Source organism: Tiliqua scincoides, chromosome 12, assembly GCF_035046505.1.
Source record: "Tiliqua scincoides isolate rTilSci1 chromosome 12, rTilSci1.hap2, whole genome shotgun sequence".
Lineage (NCBI taxonomy): Eukaryota > Metazoa > Chordata > Lepidosauria > Squamata > Scincidae > Tiliqua > Tiliqua scincoides.
Genome location: NC_089832.1, coordinates 18,105,381 through 18,126,970, shown reverse-complemented (window position 1 = coordinate 18,126,970; position 21,590 = coordinate 18,105,381). Strand labels below are relative to the sequence as shown.

The following is a 21,590-nucleotide window of genomic DNA, read 5'->3' as shown; positions in this document are numbered from 1 at the left end:
CCTAAGAAAGCAAACTGTGTTTCTTTTATTGAATTATTTACAACCATAGTTTAAAACTGTAACGAGAAGAGTGACCCTTGAACATATTCATGTGGAGGAGAAACAACGGTGGTGACTTTGCAACACAAAGTGTATACTTTCAACATGAGGACCATTAACAAGGCAGGAATAAACAGACATGGATTGGTAGCAGTGGCATCGCTAGAGGGGGTGCAAAGCATTCAGTTTTGCAGGGAGCCTCACCTGAGACCAAATGGAGGCGTTGCCTCTGTTTTGCTCTTGCAGCCTGATGTGGCTCCAAAGGGGAGAGAGGGGGGCTGATTGCATGTTGCTGTGAGGCTCCCTGCAAAACTTAGTGCTTTGTACCCCCTCTAGTTATGCCACTGATTCTACACCAACTTGTTTCCATTCTCCAATAAAGGCACCAAATAATTTTTGGTTTCCAACATCACATTAAATTGAGAACATGGAGGATGATTTCTATCAATAAGGCTTTAAGGATTTTTTTAAAAAAATCCATTTGCTTTTTGGAAATGAGAGGTGCTTAAGAGGAGTCCATGAGCACCATTGGGGATGGTGTAAGAGGAATAATTTTCTTCTGTTCTAGCTTTCTTTGCCATAGTCCTGGAGACAACCTGGAAACCCTTCTGTGACAGTTCCACAAAGTCCAACTCAAAAACCTTTTAGCCCTTGAAAATCCACGAATGCGATCCATTTATGTAATCCACTAAGCAAAGATGGCTCTGCTTTTCAGGAAAATGTGGCCCTGCAATCCCCAGTCCTAGGCCATTCTATTCTGTTTGACTTGTTTCTGCTCAGAAACACACAGTGCGCAGAACCACCTGTGAGGATTTCAGGAGGAACAGAGGATCAGGTATCAGAGTTGGCCTTCATTCTGTTAGTCCTGAAACCAGCTTAGGAGCAGTTCTGTGGGCTGTGGGTCAGTAACACAGGACATGGCATACCTATTGCAAACTGCCTATAGGTAGCTAGACACAAGTCCCTTAGCTGCAATACGTTTTTCCATAGTCCTTTTATCATTCATTGTGCACTGTTTTTATATACACATTTCCTCTTCTCAGTACTCAGGGTTCTGAGTTATGTGCAAATATAACCACCAGTAACACTCAAGTTAAAAGAAGGGGGGGAGAACCTTGAGATATTTCTATGGCACCATACAAGAGCCAGAGTTGTGCAAATTAGGCCCACATCCTAATCAACTTTCCAGCACTGGCACCGCGGTGCCAGTGGGGCATGTGCTGCATCCTGTAGTTGGGTGGCACTCACAGAGGCCTCCTCAAAGTAAGGGAATGTTGGTTCCTTTGCCTTGGAGCTACATTGCCCTTATGACAAAGCTGGAAAGTGGGTTAGGATTGCCCCCTTAGTTTCAGAAACAAACATCGTCTCCTGCTCTCCTTTAAAAGGCATCAGCAAGATGTGTAATGAAAAGGGACTATATACAAAATCCGCTTGATTAAAAAAAAATTCTTTGGAGGTGAAGGAGGGAAAGCAGAATGGCTGAAATGGGGTCATCCTGAGTCATTTGTCTAAGTCATTTATCTAACATCATAAGAACATTAGGAGAGCCCTGCTGGATGAGGCCAAGGTCCATCCAGTCCAGCTTCATGTATCTCACAGTGGCACACAAAACAACAAGATACCTGCATCCTGTTGCCACTCCTTTGCATGTGGCATGCAGAGATAAGCTCTCTCTAAAACCCAGAGGTTGCACACATTCATCATAACTGTAACCTGCAATGAATTTTTCCTCCATAAACCTGTCCAATCCCTTTCTAAAAGCATTCTAGACCAGGTTCCATCACCACATTCTGTGGCAAGGAGTTCTACATCACAATTGCGAGAAAGGGCCTCTTCAATGAAAAACAAACTTTCATATGAAGCCACTCAGAGGTGGAACATTAATTAGGTGTCACGCCGAGTCCCTAAGCCACAGGAAATCCCATGGTCTAGGTCAGGGGTGTCCAAAGTTTTTGGCAGGAGGGCCACATCAGCTCTCTGACACTGTGTCGGGGGCCGGGGGGGAATTAATTTACATTTAAAATTTGAATAAATTTACATAAGTTTACATAAATGAATATATTAAAGATGAACTTACATGAATGAATGAAGGTCTTGCAATAGCTCAAGGCCTATAAAAGGCCTTGCACAAAGCAAGGCTGGCCTTTCCTTTGCTGCCGCTGCTGCATCACAGATGTGAAAGAGCAAGCAGTGGAGGGAGCCCTCATCCCACAGCTCACGTGAAAGGTCAAACAGTCGCCCTCACGCTGAGAGAAGTTGCGTTGGGCCAGTGCGGACTTCAACAAATCTCCAGAGGGCCAGAGGCTCATTGGAGACTGGGGGCTCCCTGAGGGCCGCATTGAGAGGCCTCGAGGGCCGCAAGTGGCCCCCGGGCCGGGGTTTAGGCACCCCTGGTCTAGGTGGAAAACCCAAGAGAGCTTCAAACAGGATCAGGCCTTTCCTGACCCAACTAGTCATACCAAGATTAGCAGGCCTTCATATCTCTTACCTTCTCACATAGTCACTTCGCACAATCACTTTCACACATCCTTCCACATTCTTCCAAACCAAACCATGCTACGTTCTCAAAAGGATTTGTTTTTACTCGTAATTTTTGGCCAGCAAGGACTTCATGCTGAAATTTAACATTGAGTGCAGTCACTGGAAAAAAGTCATCCTTCATTGTGGCCACAATAAGAATCAGAGGGAGAAAAATAAAGCAACAACACTGACATCCTGTTTTCAGGACTATAATGGGGGTCGAGCCTATGGGACTGTGATGCTCACTATGGTCACTGTGAAAATCCCTGTTCTTTGAGATGCCTTTGAGACTCCTAATTAAAAATTGAAATATGGTTGTCATCCCAAACAGACTGTCCCGGATGCAAATTCCCCTGAAAACCAGTGGACCTTATTTTCACCTAAATGTGCACCAGGTCATTTTTTAAATATACAGTACATTTTTTATATATATACAGTATATAACATTTTTTAACCTGCCTTTCTTCATAGCATGGACCAATGGCAGATTACAAAGGCAATACAAACAGCTGTCTGTAAAGAAAACAATTGAAGATAAAACCTGGCAACTGGATGCATCGGGGGATGGGGGGACGGGACGGGACACAGATAGTAAAGCAAACAATGTGAAAGTTGTTGAGTTGCAGTGAAATTTCTGCTTTTGAAGTGGACTTACCAATGTGTTAAAGCAAAATATCACCAATACTTTTGTACTGCTTTAAACAAACGTAGAAGAGGGATCTTTTATCTGGAACATTCTTGGGCACACTCAGACTTCTGCTGAACAAAGAGTTTTCATTCTAACTGGTTCAGCACCTTCTCACCCACTCACACCCCTTTGTGGCTTCTGACAAAACCAGCAGAGAAACTACAGGAGGCAGGCAGCCTGTGCGGACCCTGGCCTCAAGTGAACAGACTTCTTCTTTTCTTGTTCTTTGGATGGAAAAACCACAGCCCAGGGGAAAGAAACGAGACACACTGGCAGTTGTGGAATGATGTGGTGCTGACTGGGCAGTGGGTCCAATTCTTCTCTCCTAGGGAACTATTTTACAAAACCAACAATTCTCCCCATAAAATCCTCCCTTCGCAAAAAAATAAAGGATGTGGCAGTCCTAGACAAAAGTCTCTTCTGCAAACATTAAATTATGCTCCTCTGCTGGGGTGCCAGCGCATGGCTGGCTTCGAAGCCACTCTTCTCTGCTCCGGAGAAGTTCGTTTTCTACAGCTACCTCCCCCACCGTACAGTAGTCGCTCTGGCCGTCCTGACTAAAGTACTCCCGCACGGTGTTACGGATGGAGGCTGGGAGGAAGATGCGGAAGGTGTGGCTGAATGAGCTGCTGCTGCTGTCCTTGCTGTAGTTTGTGGGGTGCACAGTCTGCTCATCTGAGTGACCTGGCTGGGAAACTGCTGGGGTCGCCGGCAGGGGTCGACTCGCCGACTGCTGGTGTTGATACTTCCTCGCCACGGATTGCAGCACCAAAGGAGTGTTTTGCCCATAGAACACCGTCTGGGGAATATGGACTCTCACGGTCTGTAGACCCTTGGGAGCACCTGGGATCCTGCTGTCCTCTGAGCTGGTACTGCTTGTGGCCACATCTTCATCCTCTTGCCCCACTGGAGAGTCTCTCGGGCTTCTTTCTTTGGGGGCCATGTACACTGTTATTTTGGTTCGCTTCAGGCTTTCCCGACCACAGGGGGCAACTTCTGGGTTTTTTATCTGTATATGCCTCGTTGATATCTCCCTCTGTGCTTGCTGGCTCACCAGGGAAGAGCTCTTGCTGTCAGGGATATGAGTGCCAGAGTCCAACATTGCAGACCAGCGGCTTTCAAGAGCGCGAGAGAGGATCTCACCAGGCCTTGCCTCTTCCTGCTCTTCACACCAGTCTCTCTCATGAAGTGGACTTCCCAAAGCACTGGTGACCTCCCCGCCACTGCAGCTGCCCTCCTTGTCGTTCCTCCTCTGCTCAGCGCACAAGTCCAAGTCGCAAGGATCCAGGGGCAAAGGCGAGGTCCAGGACTTGTGCCATTCCTTTGAGGATTTCTTGGTCACCTTTGGGGACAAGGCCTGGAGCCTGGCGGCTGTGCCAAACATAAATGGCAAGGAGGAGACATCCAGGGGGCTGAAAGGCGATGACTCGGAGCAGTATGAGAAAGCACTGTCCAAGGAGCTTAAGGAGGAAGCGGACGGGGACGTGGTGGTCGAGGACAGGCTGGAAAAACTGGACCGGCTGGACAGGCTCGCTTCCTGAGGACTGAGCTTCTTTGGCCCACTGCTGCTTGGGAGGGACTTCCAGAAGTTTGGCTTTGTCCTCCTGAGACTGGGGCTCAAGCCTTCATCAATGAGCCTTTGGCTTTCCAGCTGCAGCTGCCTGAGCCTGCGGACATAATCATCGTGGCTGTGCATGATGGTGGCGTCGCAGCTGGACTGCCGGGCCACCGGCTCATGGCCCTGGGCAGGGAGCTGAGAGCTCAGGCAGACGCTGGGTTCTGAGGAGCACCGATCCCGTGCTGGGTTCAGTGAGCAGATGGAGCCGTTGGAGCCGAAAGAGCCTTCCTCCTCGGGCAGTCTGCCACGATCCGCACTGGCCACCTTCTGGGCCTTGCTCTGGTAGCAGGCAGTGATCTCACTGAACAAGTCCCAGTCCTCTTGCTTCTCCTCAGGGAGCAGCAAGCCACCGGATGGGCCGAACAGGCCATCACCTGTATCCAGCATATAACAAGGTTTCACTCTTTCAGGGTACAAGGCTGCAAACTCCATCTCATCCGAAGAATCATTGTGTTGAGCTGTGGGCGAAGACAGATCAAGGTGATTGTGGGGCTACAGAGGAATGCGTGCTCATTACTTGTCGACTTACCTTGCACATGCCTGATCGTGTCTGATCTCAGAAGCTAAGCAGGGTCAGGCCTGGTTAGTACTTGGATGGGGGACCGCTTGGGAATACTGGGTGCTGTAGGCTTATACCATGATCTGGGAAGCTAAGCAGGGTCAGGCCTGGTTAGTACTTGGATGGGAGACCACCTGGGAATACCGGGCGCTGTAGGCTTATACCATGATCTCGGAAGCTAAGCAGGGTCAGGCCTGGTTAGTACTTGGATGGGAGACCGCCTGGGAATACTGGGTGCTGTAGGCTTATACCATGATCTCAGAAGCTAAGCAGGGTCAGGCCTGGTTAGTACTTGGATGGGGGACCGCTTGGGAATACTGGGTGCTGTAGGCTTATACCATAGTCTTTCGAGACTGAAGGTTGCCAACCATTCAACCAAGCTGTGGGTCATTAAACCGTGCTAATTACCCACATCAGTCAACGCATCATTAGGGTGCCAACTTCAAGGGAACATTTTTTAGCCTCAGTTTGGTCTGGCATTCAGACAAAGAGATGAATCCATGCAATGTGTATTCACTAAAAGGGACTGTGGCTGTGGGTGGGTCCATCAGGGCACGTGCTGGAGGCTGTCCCAGCTTTAAGCCAATTGGACCACTTGCTCCCAGTTGCATCCCAGGCTTAAGGGGGCCACACACTGGGGCCAAAGAAAAATACAAGTAATACTTTTCTAAATCATTTCACAGTCACTAAAACAAGTGGTTTTGTAACCACTGATGTTACTTTTCAAACATAATCTACACATGTTTGCTTACTGGTAGGCTTACTTGTATGTAATTTTATATTAAAAGGTGCTAAGATACATTTGGTCCAGTAAATCACATGCACTTTTTAAGTACACATCTTGATTGCTTTCCATTCTACACTATAGAGAGATAAAGTCTATAATACATTTGATTGATATCTCTAAGATTCTGGAGACCTTGGTGGTGAACTTGGGGCCCAACAAAAAATGCTTCCGATTGGACCCCCAGCTCCTGCCCAGTGTCTTGGCACTCAGAAAAGCAGTATCTAGATATTTTAAATAAATGAATTTTGCAGCTTCAGCCTTACGCAGTAAATCATCCACATGTTGGGCCTGCTTCAGCTCTGGCCTTTGGAAGAGTGAAGTGATGTCTCCTCCGAAAATGTCAGCTGAGTTTTCAATCAGGAACTGCACCAGCATGGCCACCTGCCAAAGGAAGCATTTTGCCAGGTTTAGGATACACAGTCAGTTCACTCACATCCTTCCCTCCAAGGTGCTCGTTTAAAGAGTTTGTTTCTTGACATCTGGTGGAGGGTGCAAATATCCAATGGACTTATAGCCCAATCCTATCCACACTTTCCTGGGAGTAAGCCCAGTTGACTCTAATGAGACTTACTTCTGAGTAGACATGCATAGGACTGGGCTGTTAATGTGGTACAGCCCCGAAATAGTTCCATTAAGTGAGTCTGTTGCTCATGCGTTTCAGCTCTGATGAAAGAGACTATACAATGCAGAGATTCCTCAGTCTGATTAACAGCCCAACCCTATGCTGGGTGAGTGCTGGCTCTGTGGCTGCAGTGCTGGCACTGGAGAGCATAAAAATGAGGTAAAGTGCTTTTCAACACCCAGGAAGTAAGTGGTGCTGGTGGTGAAAAGTCCTGTGCTGTCCTGCGCATGCTACATCCTGCCCAATGGTCACCAGGACAGGTAAGTGCTGCATTGAACAATAGGGATGTGGGGTGGCAGTCCTGCCATGCTAGCATTGGATAGGATTGGGTTGTAAGAGTGGTTGTGTCTTTAAAACATCCAACCTCTTTCTGAAGCACAAGGGGGGAAAAGCCATTTGAAGGAAATCTGGCTCCTGGATGAGAACCCACGCAGAGAGGTTACCTTCTTTGTAGATTTGCTCTCCTCTTCAGGCCCAGTGGGACTGGGAAGCCAGAGCATGTTGGGAGCTATACAGAGGGCCAGGTTAAATGCATTCATCTGGTTCTCCACTGAATTCTGCTCAATGTGATGCAAGACTCCGAACAGATGTCTGAGCAAAATGAGGTTGGCTTCTGGGAGCTGATTCACTAAGCTGTCCAAAAAAAAAAAAGAGCAACAAAATGAAAACGACCGAAAAAAGAAACCTACCAAAACTTCCCAGGAAAGAGCAGTGGCCCCTTCTTATCTATGGACTTGGCATTCTACAGATATCCACATTTGCAGATGCTGAACCCGCAGTTAGAGGACCTGAGAAGGCCTCCCAGGCATGACCAGAGGGCACTTCCAGTTGCGCCAGAGACTTCCAGTCATACCCGGAGACCTTCTGAGGCACAGGGAGTCCAGAACACCTCCTAGATACGACCGGAAGGCACTGGGAGGCCATCTGAGGCCCAACTGGGGATTTAATTTGGTGTTGGGGAGGGGTCCTGGGACAGATCCCCCATGGATACCAAGGGCCCACTGTCTCAAATAATTGCCTGGAAAGTCACATCAGCAACTAACAACTGTATGATAGACAACAATTTTGCACAGCTGCAATAACGAGCAACAGCTTTGCCCACACGTTCGCGCTGCACTTGAGAGCTGGCACAAGCTGATCTGCAAATTCTCTTAGACGGTTGGTGAAATTTTTGTTTTGATGTAACTTAAGACGTTTTGGTGAAATTTGACTGTGTCATAGAGTTTGGGGTAAGCAGGTCAAACAGGGCAGTTTCCATAAAAAATGTAAAGGTGCTGGAGTATTTCAGAATGAAAAGGGCCGTTGGGGAGGGGGTCTTGCAAAGTTTTGAGGGGGTGGCTAACTTCTTGAGCACGCTGGAGAAAATGGAACTAGAATTTCAGATCAGCATGTCTGCCAAGACAATGACCCTAATATTGAATGTAGAATTTCAGGTTCAGTGGGATTTCCTCCCTGCAGTGCAGTTAAGAGTGATAAGATAGCAGCCTTAAGACTCAAAGCAGCAAGATTCATGTTAGCCACAGACCTTTTGATTGCTTCAATCTTATGTGCCCGGTTTTCTATATCCATGGCTTCCATCCATAGCCTGTGCATATCTGAGGACAGAACACTGTCAGGAATATTTCTCAGGAAGTCCTAAAAACACAGGTACAGAGTAATGTGGTTAGTTCTGAGCTTTGTGTTACAATGAAGTATCAAACATTCCTTCCTTTTTGAACACATGGGAGGGCTCACAAACAATCCCTTTGAGCTTCAGAGTAACAGAGGCAACACCAGCCATTGTTGTAAGAGGCCCTGAGTCCCTTACTGCTGTTTGAAGCTCCATCACGGGTCTCCAAACCCAGAAGTAATTGGTGGTGATATCATCACCAGTCACTTCCGGAAGCAGTGTGTTGTGTTTGCAGCGGGGCGGGGGGGCATGAACCAAAGAAGATTGGAAATTATCTAATTAATTATCTAATTAATTTATGTATTATCAAATTAATTAATTAACTGACTCAAGCAACTGGTTCTGTGTACACCTTATGCAGACCATGTGTAAATTATAGCATAATTAAGTTGACACTATAAAGTGTGTGTACATTTTTGGGGGATGCCCTGTATTTAGTGCAGCTCTTAGTGAACACACAATGGGTTTAATTTTCCAGGATTTTGTACATCACAGTATTAGGACATTCCAGGCCCTCTTCAGAAGACAACGCTGTCCACTTATGCTGTTTCCTCACATTAGGCAAGGTTAACATCACAGGGGTTTCCACATGTCAGAGAAGCGATACAGGACATGCTTAATAGTGCTCAAAATTCTGTTTGTGAAATACAGTGCGCCTTACTTATCCACAAACTCAGCACCTGCAGATTTGAATATCACATCTGGAAAGCTTCGTAGGAGGCTGAGAGGCCATGCGCAACCTCCAGAGGGCTGGACTTAGCCCCCCTATAAGGAAGTGTGGCGCTGCGCAATCCCCTCCACAAATTTCATTATCCATGGAACTCGGTATCCACAGGGAGTCCTGGAACAGGTCCCATGTAGATACCGAAGTCCTGCTGTACTACTGATCACTCTTGGGATGCAGTTGTAGACTGAGGGACTGAACAATCTGCAACAAAGTGTTTCAAGAGCCACTAGGATTAAAAGATGAACCCCATGAGATGTCCTTGCCAAATAAATTGCTACAAGGAGAAGACTGGTTCACCTTCAAATACATAAGAAGTGTCCCAAAATACACACATTACAAGATTAAGGAAAGTCTCCAGGCTAAGTTTTAAGGGCTATGAAATTACGTGTCATATGCTGTAACTGACCGTTATGACCGCAGCAGCCACAAAAACAGATTCACCATCCACCTGCACAGCATCCCCGGAGTTGAGCTTCTCTTTCAGTTCCTTGCAGATCTTGGCATTGGCTGAACGCCTGAAGATACCCCTTGTGGACGGACCTTCGTGGTACAGGAGTTGCAGAATGTCCTGGGGAGAAGAGAATCCCCGCACTGTCAGCTTACCCTTTGTGAGGGAGGTCTAGTGGCTTGGTTTACATCTGAGACACATGGCTTCAGGGTCTCACAACACACAGGCAATCTCCTCCACCTCCTTCTTAAACTTTGGTGGAAGCCCAAATGATAGAAAAGGGACACAGAGCCAATTTGGTATGGGCTGTTCTAGACTTTGAGCATGGACTGTGCATCATTACCATGTTACTGATGTGTGTCAGTATAAGACTTGGTTTCCAGGTACAGTCTTAAGTCAACAGATCCTGGAGAAAGAAGGGCAGTTATATCTACTGTCAGTGATTCTTCTCATGTCTCAGGTAGGCTTTGTGAGAGTCAATTAATTTGTAATTGGAGGAGCTTTTTCTCCCAGGATCCTTCCTGGAGATTTAGGATGCATCTATATGGTGGTTTTGAGGTGAGGAAACTCAGCTATGCACCCACTGCGCATCCAGGTCCCTTGCAGTCTGCACATGTTGGAGACTCCAGTACTGTTCATAAGAACTTAAGAACAGCCCCACTGGATCAGGCCATAGGCTGCATCTAGTCCAGCTTCCTGCATCTCACAGCAGCCCACCAAATGCCTCAGGGAGCACACCAGATAACAAGAGACCTGCATCCTAGTGCCCTCCCTTGCATCTGACATAGCCCATTTCTAAAATCAGGAGGTTGCACATACAACCTGTTCATGCCTGTTCATATCACAGAAGACCAGCTATCTGTGTGCCAGAATTCACTCTTCTGAAACAGGGCGAAGGAGGTATTTGTGTGCCACAACTATGATGTGATAGCTTCACTGTCTACTTCACATATAAAAATAGTGAAGCAAGAGCAAAAAAAAACCTGCTGTTTAGATTTGCCCACAAGAACACTGTGAATTAGCGTTACACTGTAGGCTGGATCCTACAATCCACCTGCACCCCAGGGATCACCCATTTGCTATCACAGGGGCCACCCACCTTGCAGGACATTTGCTGCTGGTAGCTGATTGCTGCTGTCCATGCCTAGGCTTCCATATTTTCTTATGATACTACGTGAGCATATCCTTTTGCAGACATGTAGCAACATAAGAAAATATGAAGGTGAGTCTGGGTGCTAGCAGTCATCCAAAACAGTGAACAGAGAGGTCCTGGGGCAGTCTTGATGGGTCAGGTAAAGGTCCAGGAAGTAGCAGCAGCTTGAACACCTGGTTGAAGGTCTTCAGAAAGCTCAACGTGGGTGTGAGCCGTCCAGTCAGGAGAGGTCATAAAGCAACCTGGACAGACTGCACTACTCCAGATGATACTGAGGGTTGTGTATCAAGAGCACCACCTTACCATAATTGGCTTTGGAAGGGTTCCATCAGGACAGATGGAACTTAGGGACAGACCGAAGAGTTTCCGTGGGCTGGTTGGGGACAGCGATGCTGGGCTTCCTGTTGGGGTGCTGACACTTCGGCGGAGAGCCCAGTCGATCAAGGATTTCTTCCTCTTGGTGTGTTTCTGCAATGCTTCTGAAAGCACAAATGTCTCTTGAGCATAAAGGCATCTCTTTTACAAGAAGGCTTCACTGGGCTTGGAACTGGGCACTATCTGATGATGGGAGGGACGCTGAGAGAGGTTTCCAAGGATGCATTGATTTACTTTTGCTATGTAAACTTCCTTTTTACTGAAAGGTGGTATATACATACTTGTAATAGTATGTAATAATAATATCAGGAGGTTTCCAAATGTTCAGGTAATTCTGAATGTCTCCTCATCCCCTGGTCCCTCCTATCCAAACCTTCCCAGCTTTCTTTCTCCTTAGGTTTTTGCTCCTCCATTTCTCAACAAGTCAAAACAACTTGCCTGCATTAAAAACAGGCACAATTTTTGGTCAGATCTCTCCATTTTTTGAAAGCTTAAACAGAGTAATGGATGAGGGAGAGGTGATTGCAGTAGTAGCACTAGGGAAGAGAGTGTTTTTCAAACACCCCCCCCCCACACACACACACACCTTTTCTTGACTAATCAATCCTCCTGCCCACAAAACTTAGCAACACTAGGGCAAGCCCCTACATAAGAACATAATAACAGCCCCACTGGATCAGGCCATAGGCCCATCTAGTCCAGCTTCCTGTATCTCACAGCGGCCCACCAAATGCCCCAGGGAGCACACCAGATAACAAGAGACCCTTGCATCTGGCATTCTGAAATAGCCCATTTCTAAAATCAGGAGGTTGCGCATACACATCATGGCTTGTACCCCGTAATGGATTTTTCCTCCAGAAACTTGTCCAATCCCCTTTTAAAGGCGTCCAGGCCAGATGCCATCACCACATCCTGTGGCAAGGAGTTCCACAGACCAACCACACGCTGACTAAAGAAATATTTTCTTTTGTCTGTTCTAACTCTCCCAACACTCAATTTGAGTGGATGTCCCCTGGTTCTGGTGTTATGTGAGAGTGTAAAGAGCATCTCCCTATCCACTCTGTCCATCCCCTGCATAATTTTGTATGTCTCAATCATGTCCCCCCTTAGGCGCCTCTTTTCTAGGCTGAAGAGGCCCAAACGCCGCAGCCTTTCCTCATAAGGAAGGTGCCCCAGCCTCGTAATCATCTTAGTCGCTCTCTTTCAGAGCGACTCAGTCAGTCTAACTGGACCCCCTTACGTTATCCCCTGCCTACCCCCTAATGCTACATTGGGCATTATTGCTGCCAGTGGTACTGAGGGGTTAGGGTTGGTGACTACCAGTTGGGTGTAGCCCAGTGATTTTCAACTGGTGCACTGCAGCACATTGATGTGCCACAAAAAATCCACAAAGTGTGCCATGGAAGTATGGAGCACAGCAGTTGAAAATCGCTTAAAAACTCTTCTGGGTTCTGTGGCTGTGTTTGTAGGGCAACTGTCTGTAGTAATGAATTGTCAGTCCCTCTTCCTCCGCTATGGAGGGACAGGCAATTTGTTACTACATATAGTTGCCCCAGAAACTGAGCCACTGAATCTGGAAGAGGTTATCAGTAATTTTCAAGCACTGTTCTCCAAACTCCTGCAGCACATCCATGGCACACCCATGTGCCACAGAACACGGCTTGAAAATTGCTGCTCTGAAAGAACAGGGAGATATTACAGCAGCAGGTCACAAGCTGAAATGGCAGTAGCTTTTCCCAGGAACTCAGGATGATGTTTACCTCTTCGCAGTTGCACTGGAGTATGGGGCCTGGGCTTCAGGATGAACTGACATTGCCTGTGCCTGGGGAGCTGGTTCAGGAGGACACCCTCAGAGTCATCAGTCAGCAGAATGTTGCTGTCAGTTCCTTGGAGCTGCTCCACAGCATCTCGGAGGGAGCTCAGGAAAATGCTGAAAGGATGCTCATGACCTGTTGCGACAACAGAAGAGAGGAATTCATTCTTGCTGTTACTGAAGACACTTAATACTTAATTCTGTGATGTACAGAAAAGTTCTTACCAATAAGAGGGTATGCAGGGTCATCCCTTCCTGACACTACCCAAAGGTGATAGTCACTTGGTCTGCCCTAGAAGTCGAAAAAGGGTTAGAAAATATAAAAGAGGTTTCTGGTTCTGAAAAGAGAGGCCAGAGCATCTGGATAAACAACTCAAAACAGCAGACAGAGATTCCAGTTAAGCAGACCTTGGGGGTCAGGAAACGCACAACTATACATCTCATGGAAAACAACCCAGTGACAGGCATCTTTGAGATACAGAGGAAGAGGGAAAGATCAGCAGAGGGAAGGAATGGCAGCTGGAAAGACAGGAGGCAACACTCAAGTTTTACAGGCACAAGAGTTAAAAAATGAGAAGAGTCCTGCAAGTACATTTAAACAATCAAGCTGGTACCATTCACTTAGCTGGTCATGTTTTAGGCCAGACCCATGCAAGCTTCCTACCTACAGGGAACGTTCATATGTCATCTAATTGGTCACGGAACCCCTTCCTGTTGAAGAGGGTTCCAGAGCATTTTTTAGTGCACAGTAGTGTAGCTGGGCCAGCTGATGCTTGGGGACGGGTGACGCGATGATGCCCACCGTGTTATTACATCACACACACACACCCCATGCGTGCACCAAAATACCACCTCCACGTATGTGCATCCCTGGTCCCGGAAATGGCTCCATTTGGAGCCGTACAGGAACTCACACTTACAGGAAGTCCCAGCTGTTTAGTTGTCTTCTTGATGACACTGTCTGCAGAGTCCAAGTTGGAGATGCTGACGATGGTGTTCTAGGTATAAAGAACAGAGACACATCCAAGCAGCTTTAAATGCTGTCGAGGTAATGAGACGGCACATCAACATTTCTATTTGAAAATGAGCTAAGCAAAGCCGTATATCTGTACAGATAAACAGTGCAAGTTGTGCTAAGTTAGGCAAATGTCTCTAACACAGACTATGTCAAGGGATTCTGCAGAAGCTTAAGAATTCCTCAGCTTGGTGTAAACATGATGTTAAGCAAAAATGGCTTCTCTTACAGGACACTGCACACTTTACATAAATAGTTTAAAATGACACTATTTTTTCAACGCCCAGAGTTGCATTTAAGCCAACCCTTTGTTCGGTAAACATTATGAACTCACGACCCTGCATCTCCCCTCTCCGCCTGTCGCTTTTTTGTTGCTATTAATAAACCACCCTAAATGTACATGGTGCTCTATCCAGTGATACAAGCAAAAGACAATTCTCTGCCCTGATGAGTTTGCAATCAACATTTTGTGACGATGCAACCCAGCAAAGTGAGTGATGGAAAGTGCACTTGGTAAACAGGGGGAAGAATATATGCAAATGCATCTAAACATACTGCACAGGTTCTGGTTTTTGTAGGAGATAAGGATTAAATCCAGGATTCCCAAAGTGTTCATTGTGACGCCTTAGGGCAGTGGTCTCCAAAGTGGTATTATCCAGCTGAGCCAGGAAAAAGAGGCTCTTGGAGGCGTTGTGACCCAGGTAAGTTTGGACTCAGTGGACTAAATAGACCAAACTTTATAGGATGTGGTTGTGCTTCTGCCCCCTGTAGTAGCTAGGACAGTTCTTCACACAAAGCTTTGAGCACAACCACATCCTATAAAGGTTGGTCCATTTAGTCCAGCTTTAGTCCAGCTTTGAGTAGCCCATCTTCCCAGTGATTTCAATTGACAACAAGGGAAATTATTTCTGGTCTACAGCATGATCACTCATGCACAGCAAAATATTCTCCGGGTAACACAAAAGGAGATTTAAAGCAGGATTTAAAGTACAGATTCTCTTACTGTGAAATCCTCTGCCTGTCTACTCAGAAGTATGTCCCACTTAGTTCAATGAGGTTTACTCTTAGGTAAGCGTGCTGCAGCCTTTTTATCTGCACACATTTCCCAATTGCTAGCATGAGGCTTGACGTCAACACCTTCTGGTCTTTTCTGGTACTTGCACATCTCTGCCCTGTTCTGGTTTTTCAGTGATACTCACTGAAGAGCTGTGGTGCTCGCCCTCTATCGACAGAATCGGCACAGCCAGACTTTTTGGGTACTCGCTCCGCTTCATTTCACCGATGTGCCTGCAATCCAGAATGTTATAAGGAAAGGAACCCAAACTGCAGCATGTATCAGACATGATTTGGGGGTTCATATGGTCAGATTTTCTGATTTTCATATAAAAACAGAAAAGAAGCACCAAGAATAAATAAACCCTGGGGCAACCATCATGGTCGTCATGAACAAGGAGACCAAAGGGAATAGAGTACGCTTCCTAGGAAGAGCTGGAATTTCTGGGATTGCCATTTCAATTTCAAGCAAATCTTTCTCAGGTGTTCATCCAGGTACAATAAATGCGCTGGGGGCATTCTGAAAGCAGCCTCTCCCCCATTCCACAGACATTTGTTAGAATGCCTTGAGAAGACTGTTGCATAATCTTAAATCTTTAATTACACAGGCCAACACACATTTTGCTGTCAAAAGTTAGACCTATTCTTGGGTATATTCGGGGAGCTGATTCCAAACATGTCATCAGTTTTGCCGTATCATGTCTAGTTTTGGAGATGGCATAGTGAATGTCATATCCAGCTTCCTCATGAGGAAGCCTACGTCACAAACAAGGCTACGCCATATCTCCAAAACCAGGCGTGATAGGGCAAAACAGATGCCATTTTTGGATTCAGCAACCCAAATTCATATAAGACCACCAAAAAAATTGATAAAATTTTTCTGGCCCTCAGTTTTGCAGACCTGTGTCATCGATCTTAAATTAAAAATTTAATGAGCACCTAACCATGGGCTCATTACCTAACCATGGGCTCATAACCATGGGCTCATAAACCAAAGGTTTGAGGAAGAGCATCTCTGGCCAATCTTTTGGCAAGGATGCCACAAATATAGTGCCACACAGAAAAAAGAGCTATTGCGAGATCTCTGCATCTTTCCCCCTCACCCTGGCGTCCAATGCAGTGGTGCCATTTGACCCTTCATCTGCCGTAACAGGGAGTGGGAAGCACCCAAAGAACAACTGTGCCATTTTGTGCCACAGGCAGACCCACAAGCCCTCCAGGCTCTGTCCAGGCAGCCCACAGTCCACCAAATCGCTAAGCCACAAGTAGGGGGGAAGACAGGCACAAGAGAAGCAGGGGAATCTATTACTTACCAGAGCAGAGCAGACAGCCACCTTTCCTTCATTTCAGGAGAGCTGAAAACAAGAAGACAGCACTGAGTATCACACATCCTACACAGCTATAATCCTCTGTGAGGAAATGAACCTGTGTTTGGGAAGCTGAGACTGACAGAAAGCCCCACTCCCACATTGCCACAGTTCCAAAGCCCCATCTCTCATGCGTACGGGGTTGGCCTCCATACAGGAACGATCTCCCCACAGTATTTGTCTATCTATGCAGATAAATGATTTCTGGGTGGGGGAGGAAGGATGTCGGCACAGGGGTGGGATTTTCTGGTAAGCTCTTAGCCCCTCTGACCATAGCTGTGATTTTTTTCCTTGGGATCTGTGGGACTGGAGGTCTCCGGCCATCAGCCCCATTAAAATGCCATAGCACAAAGTGTGTGCCACGGTAAACTCATGGAGACACCACAGGATGTCCCTGTTAGCCTCTTCTTCCTGGCTTTCCCCGGCACCACCATCTTTTGAGATTGCACTTCTTTTGAGACTGCACTATCCCAACATGCATGTAAGCTGACTTGAAGAACTAAACAGGGAGAAAGTGGGATATAAATCTGTCAAAGAAAATAAATGCTTAGAGCACAGTCCAGAAAGAGATTGACAGGGACCAGAACACAGAAACAGTCGGGAGTGCATGTGGTGTCAGGTATAGCAGCTCACTGTCTGAAGTCCTTTGGCTGCCCTGCCGCAGTCGGATCACATATATTTTAGGTTAGAAATTACAGTTCCTTCCTGTCAAGGCCTGGAACAAAAGTACAATCCCTTCTTGGTCCTGTGCTATGAAAAGAAATATATATATACTCCAGCATTGCTGAGCTCAATTTCCTGGAAAGAGCCAGAGCTCTGATAAGGAAAAAATGTTCTCTTCTGATGCTGGCTTCAAAGAGCCTTTTTCACGTTTCTGCAAAGGACCTTTAATCAATATTTTCTTTTTTTCCTGCTTTCCTTGCCTGGTGATTCCTAGAAACCATTTCCCTGGTGGCATCTTGAATGATGCGAGGGAAATGGGCCCTATCCTCTGATTTGCAGGGATGTACGTTAGCTGTAAAAACAAAGGTCAGAGAGACTTCGTTCTCACAGTCAAGGACCCGGCAAAGCACAGATAGTACAGTCAAAGGAACCTAAAAAAGGAATGAACAGCAACTAGGAAACTGGGCTCTTTCAGGCTGAAGTGAGAGCCACCGTCTCATTCCCTTTGCTCCCAAAATCCTGGGGCATGGGGTGAAAGTTGGAAGCAGTGAATTGGCATGCCTTGCACACTGAGACAAGGATGGATAAGGACTCTTCAAGGCTGGAAGAGATGACTCTTCTTAACTGCGATCTACGTTCACTCACTGTTGTGCAAGACCGGGAGGGAAGCCTGCAGAGCAGAAATTCCTGCTGTGTTGAGGTCACAAAATTTGTTCTTGAACTATCACATAAACACAAAAACCCTTGAAAAGGGTAAATTATGCAACGTCCAAAAAAGCAACACAAAGTGCTGAACGCAAAAGTTGAATTCAGGTGATTCTCCCCAAGTCAGACATTGCAGGCATGACCTAGGAAGCATGGATCCTCCATGCTCTCTCAAGGGTGGTGGTGGAGGGTAAGGAGGTGCTTCTGCAAGGGGAAGCAGATGAGCCCAAAGAAATTTAAGAAAACCCACAAAAGCTCTCAGTGAAAGGTGGGGCTGTGTCTTGCAAGGAGCCTTTTGGGGGTACACTGCACCTCTGCATATACAGGCACACTGCACCTTCTGTGGGCAGGTTCTGTTTTCACCTCCCACAATATCACTCCCCCTTCCCCAAGCTCAACACCACTTTCCCCGATAGAGATTCAGAAAAGCCATGGGTGAGAATAAAGAGAGGCCTACCCTTTAGGCCAACCCCATTTCCTGCCTGCCTGTAGAGACAGCAAACATTGTGACTCAATCCTGCTTGAATGTGCATAGCCTTGTCCCTTCATCTGCAAAGGCCCACTCTGGGTTCTGTCTCTTGGTCACACTGGAGTGTGACAGAATTTCAGCACTGTTGGGATTTGGATGCAATGCCAGCTGCAGGTCTCTAGAGGGCAGTGTAATGTCTACCCACCTGAGACCACTTCACCTGCCCTCTCCACGGTTGTTGCAGGAGGTGTGGTCCTTAACACTGTTTCCATCCTCCCTTCCTTCTCACATTCTCCACTTCTCCCCACACCATTGCAGAAGAAGGAAGTGTGGAATTTGTGCTCTGACTCCACAATGGCAGACAACATCCCCCTTTCACCAGAGCTTGACACAAAGGGAACGGCTTCTAGGGTACTTTGTTCCAAAGTAGTGGGGCCTCTGATCACAGTCAAAGGACGCATATAAACAATTATTCTGACAAGTACAGCCTCTCTTACGCAGAGGACTGGCTAACAGCAACACAACAAAGCCTTACCTGTAACTGACAACATAGTTAGTGGTGGGCCAGCCGATCACAAAGGAATTCTCTGGGCTCATCTTTTTCTCTGACACTTCACTGAGGCAGGAGCCTGTCCACACCTCACTGAGGCGCACCTGTTTTTTCAGTTTCAGGCTGGAGGAAGACCTAGAGGTCAAGTGAGAGATGGCTGCTGTTAAGTGCATTGATAGGAGAGATCTCAGGTAACGTGCTCCCAAGACATGAGACCTGTCTCATTTTGTATCTTAGTCATAGAACTTCCCTACTAAGGCCAAAGCAAACTACGAACATATCTGCTGTTCATAGCGATTGTTAATGACATGCACACACAATGGGAAGACCCATGGGAACCCATGGGAAGACCCATGGGAAGACCAAAACATAGCCTTCCAGGTTAGCCTCTACTCAAATGCCCAAGCAACCTCAGGAGGCCCTCAGGTGCATCTGTCCACTGTAAGGCAGAAGGCAATAGCAGATTCATCAAGAGTCATGTGCAAACTGCCAACAGTTGTGCAACTGAACTTTTGTTCCACTATATGAACTGCTTGTACCTTCCATGGTGATATCATGACTCCCTAGTTCTGCATTTGCACAGTCAAGTCCCGCATCCTGGTTTTCACAGGAGCCAGCTAGCTACCCCTGAGAAGCAAGACATGAAGGCAATTGCTCTCTCCTGCTGTTGCTCCCCAGAGGCTGGTACGCTACCTGTGAACATGGAGGATTCGTCAGTCGGTCTCTCCTCCTCTGTAAGCCAAATAACCAACGCCATGTAACTCCAAGTAACTGCGTCCCCATGTCATAAGGAGATATTTCTTTACCCAGTGTGTAATGTGTGGAACTCTTTGCCACTAGATGATGTGATGGCACCTGGCCTAGTTGCCTTTCAAAGGGGATGAACAGATTTACGGAGGAAAAGTCAATCACAGGTGACAAGTATACACAGGGCTGGCTTTAGAGTGACTGGGCCCAACTATGCCCCATTCCTGAGGGGGCCCCATGTTAGGGCGGCAAGTGGATCACTCATTGCCACAGCCAGCACCTCACTCTTCAGCTGATGCTCTCAAGTAGAGTCTTGCTGCTGGTGGGCCCTCCTGCCCACCCCTAATTGGTCTGAAAACTGACCACCCCCTGGAAGCAGCTAGTGGTGAAATCCGTCATCATGTCACCACTGCCTACTTCTGAGCGCCGTGCTTGGAGGCCTGTGCCATCGGCCCCAGGCCAGCTCCTTCCACTCGTCCTGGTGAGTGAGAAGCCAAAAGCTGCAGGTGTGTTCTGTGCTCTCTGAGACACCTGGTGAGCCACTGAGATACAGGAAGCTGGATGAGATGGGCCCATGGCCTGATCCAGCAGGGCTCTTATGTTCTTAACCTCTAGATATGGGATCTTGTGAATCAAAGCCTCATTCACACTTACTTGGACTTGGCAACGATGAGCATGTCACTAAAAAGAAACAAATGTCTCTCTTGCGTCTGAAGGCCTGTGGTGAGCTGCACACGCTCGTCGAGGATGAAAACGGAGTCTGGGTTGCCAAAGGCTCCAGCTGGTAAGCCATTATCGGGATGGGATGAAGAAAGAACTGTTTCCCTGCTGGAAAAGGGGGGGGGGAAATCCTATTAAAGAAGATGTAGTGGGATCACTGCTTTGACTCATCCCTGACAGCAACTGTTGCCCTGCACATGCCCGATCTTGTCTGATCTCGGAAGCTAAGCAGGGTCAGGCCTGGTTAGTACTTGGACGGGAGACCGCCTGGGAATACCGGGTGCTATAGGCTTATACCATGATCTCGGAAGCTAAGCAGGGTCGGGCCTGGCTAGTACTTGGATGGGAGACCGCCTGGGAATACCGGGTGCTATAGGCTTATACCATGATCTCGGAAGCTAAGCAGGGTCGGGCCTGGTTAGTACTTGGATGGGAGACCGCCTGGGAATACCGGGTGCTGTAGGCTTATACCATGATCTCGGAAGCTAAGCAGGGTCAGGCCTGGTTAGTACTTGGATGGGAGACTGCCTGGGAATACTGGGTGCTGTAGGCTTATACCATGATCTTGGAAGCTAAGCAGGGTCAGGCCTGGTTAGTACTTGGATGGGAGACCGCCTGCGAATACCGGGCGCTGTAGGCTTATACCACGATCTCGGAAGCTAAGCGGGGCCAGGCCTGGTTAGTACTTAGATGGGAGACCGCCTGGGAATACTGGGCGCTGTAGGCTTATACCATGATCTCGAAAGCTAAGCAGGGTCAGGCCTGGTTAGTACTTGGATGGGAGACCGCCTGGGAATACTGGGTGCTGTAGGCTTATACCATAGTCTTTCGAGACTGAAGGTTGCCAACCACTGACCTTCAGTGCCTTCAGGGTCCAGGAAAGGATGTTGAGGGCATTCAAAGCAAAGTGCAGGAATTGTGTTAATTGAAATAGCTGTTTATAAATAGGTGAACAGATCTGTTTCAAGGAGGTGAGAGAATGTCAAAACAGCGAAGGAGCACAGTTGATGCTCTAGGAATCAAACAGTGAAGAGAGTCACACTACAATTCTGGGTGTGCAACTCTGATCCGGATGTCACAGGGCCGGCGTCAGTGACATTTTGCTCCACTATTTGTGCACTTTGTGGGTTGGGCATAAACACATCTCAGGCTACAGCCACTGTTGTGTTCTGTTCTTCTAAGAAACAGGCAGCAGAAGCAAAAATAAATAAGTCCATCAATGACCTGGTGGCAAATCCCAAGTGTTACCAATCCAGCATGGGAAACGTGCAGTCCTTCCCTCC

At 47.3% G+C, this 21,590-nt stretch overlaps 1 protein-coding gene and 1 pseudogene across 2 annotated transcripts in view; one reads left to right on the top strand and one right to left on the bottom strand.

Moving 5' to 3' along the window:
• Window positions 1-6: 6 nt before the first annotated feature.
• Window positions 7-21,590, bottom strand: part of LOC136663041 (rho GTPase-activating protein 20-like) — a 38,938-nt gene continuing 17,354 nt past the window's right edge. Inside the window, exons 3-15 of one of the 2 annotated variants that reach the window (XM_066639939.1) lie at window positions 20,242-20,415; window positions 18,826-18,975; window positions 16,400-16,441; window positions 15,233-15,320; window positions 13,933-14,016; window positions 13,244-13,310; window positions 12,966-13,154; window positions 11,134-11,309; window positions 9,636-9,797; window positions 8,359-8,468; window positions 7,277-7,466; window positions 6,475-6,592; window positions 7-5,323 (exon numbers count right to left, since the gene is read on the bottom strand). In XM_066639939.1, the coding sequence (XP_066496036.1) occupies window positions 3,651-5,323; window positions 6,475-6,592; window positions 7,277-7,466; window positions 8,359-8,468; window positions 9,636-9,797; window positions 11,134-11,309; window positions 12,966-13,154; window positions 13,244-13,310; window positions 13,933-14,016; window positions 15,233-15,320; window positions 16,400-16,441; window positions 18,826-18,975; window positions 20,242-20,415 (3,223 nt within the window). In that variant the 3' untranslated portion in view covers window positions 7-3,650. The remainder of the gene's footprint in view (window positions 5,324-6,474; window positions 6,593-7,276; window positions 7,467-8,358; window positions 8,469-9,635; window positions 9,798-11,133; window positions 11,310-12,965; window positions 13,155-13,243; window positions 13,311-13,932; window positions 14,017-15,232; window positions 15,321-16,399; window positions 16,442-18,825; window positions 18,976-20,241; window positions 20,416-21,590) is intronic. The other variant, XM_066639940.1, reaches the window with a different exon arrangement.
• On the top strand, window positions 20,480-20,599 carry LOC136663481 (5S ribosomal RNA; annotated as a pseudogene).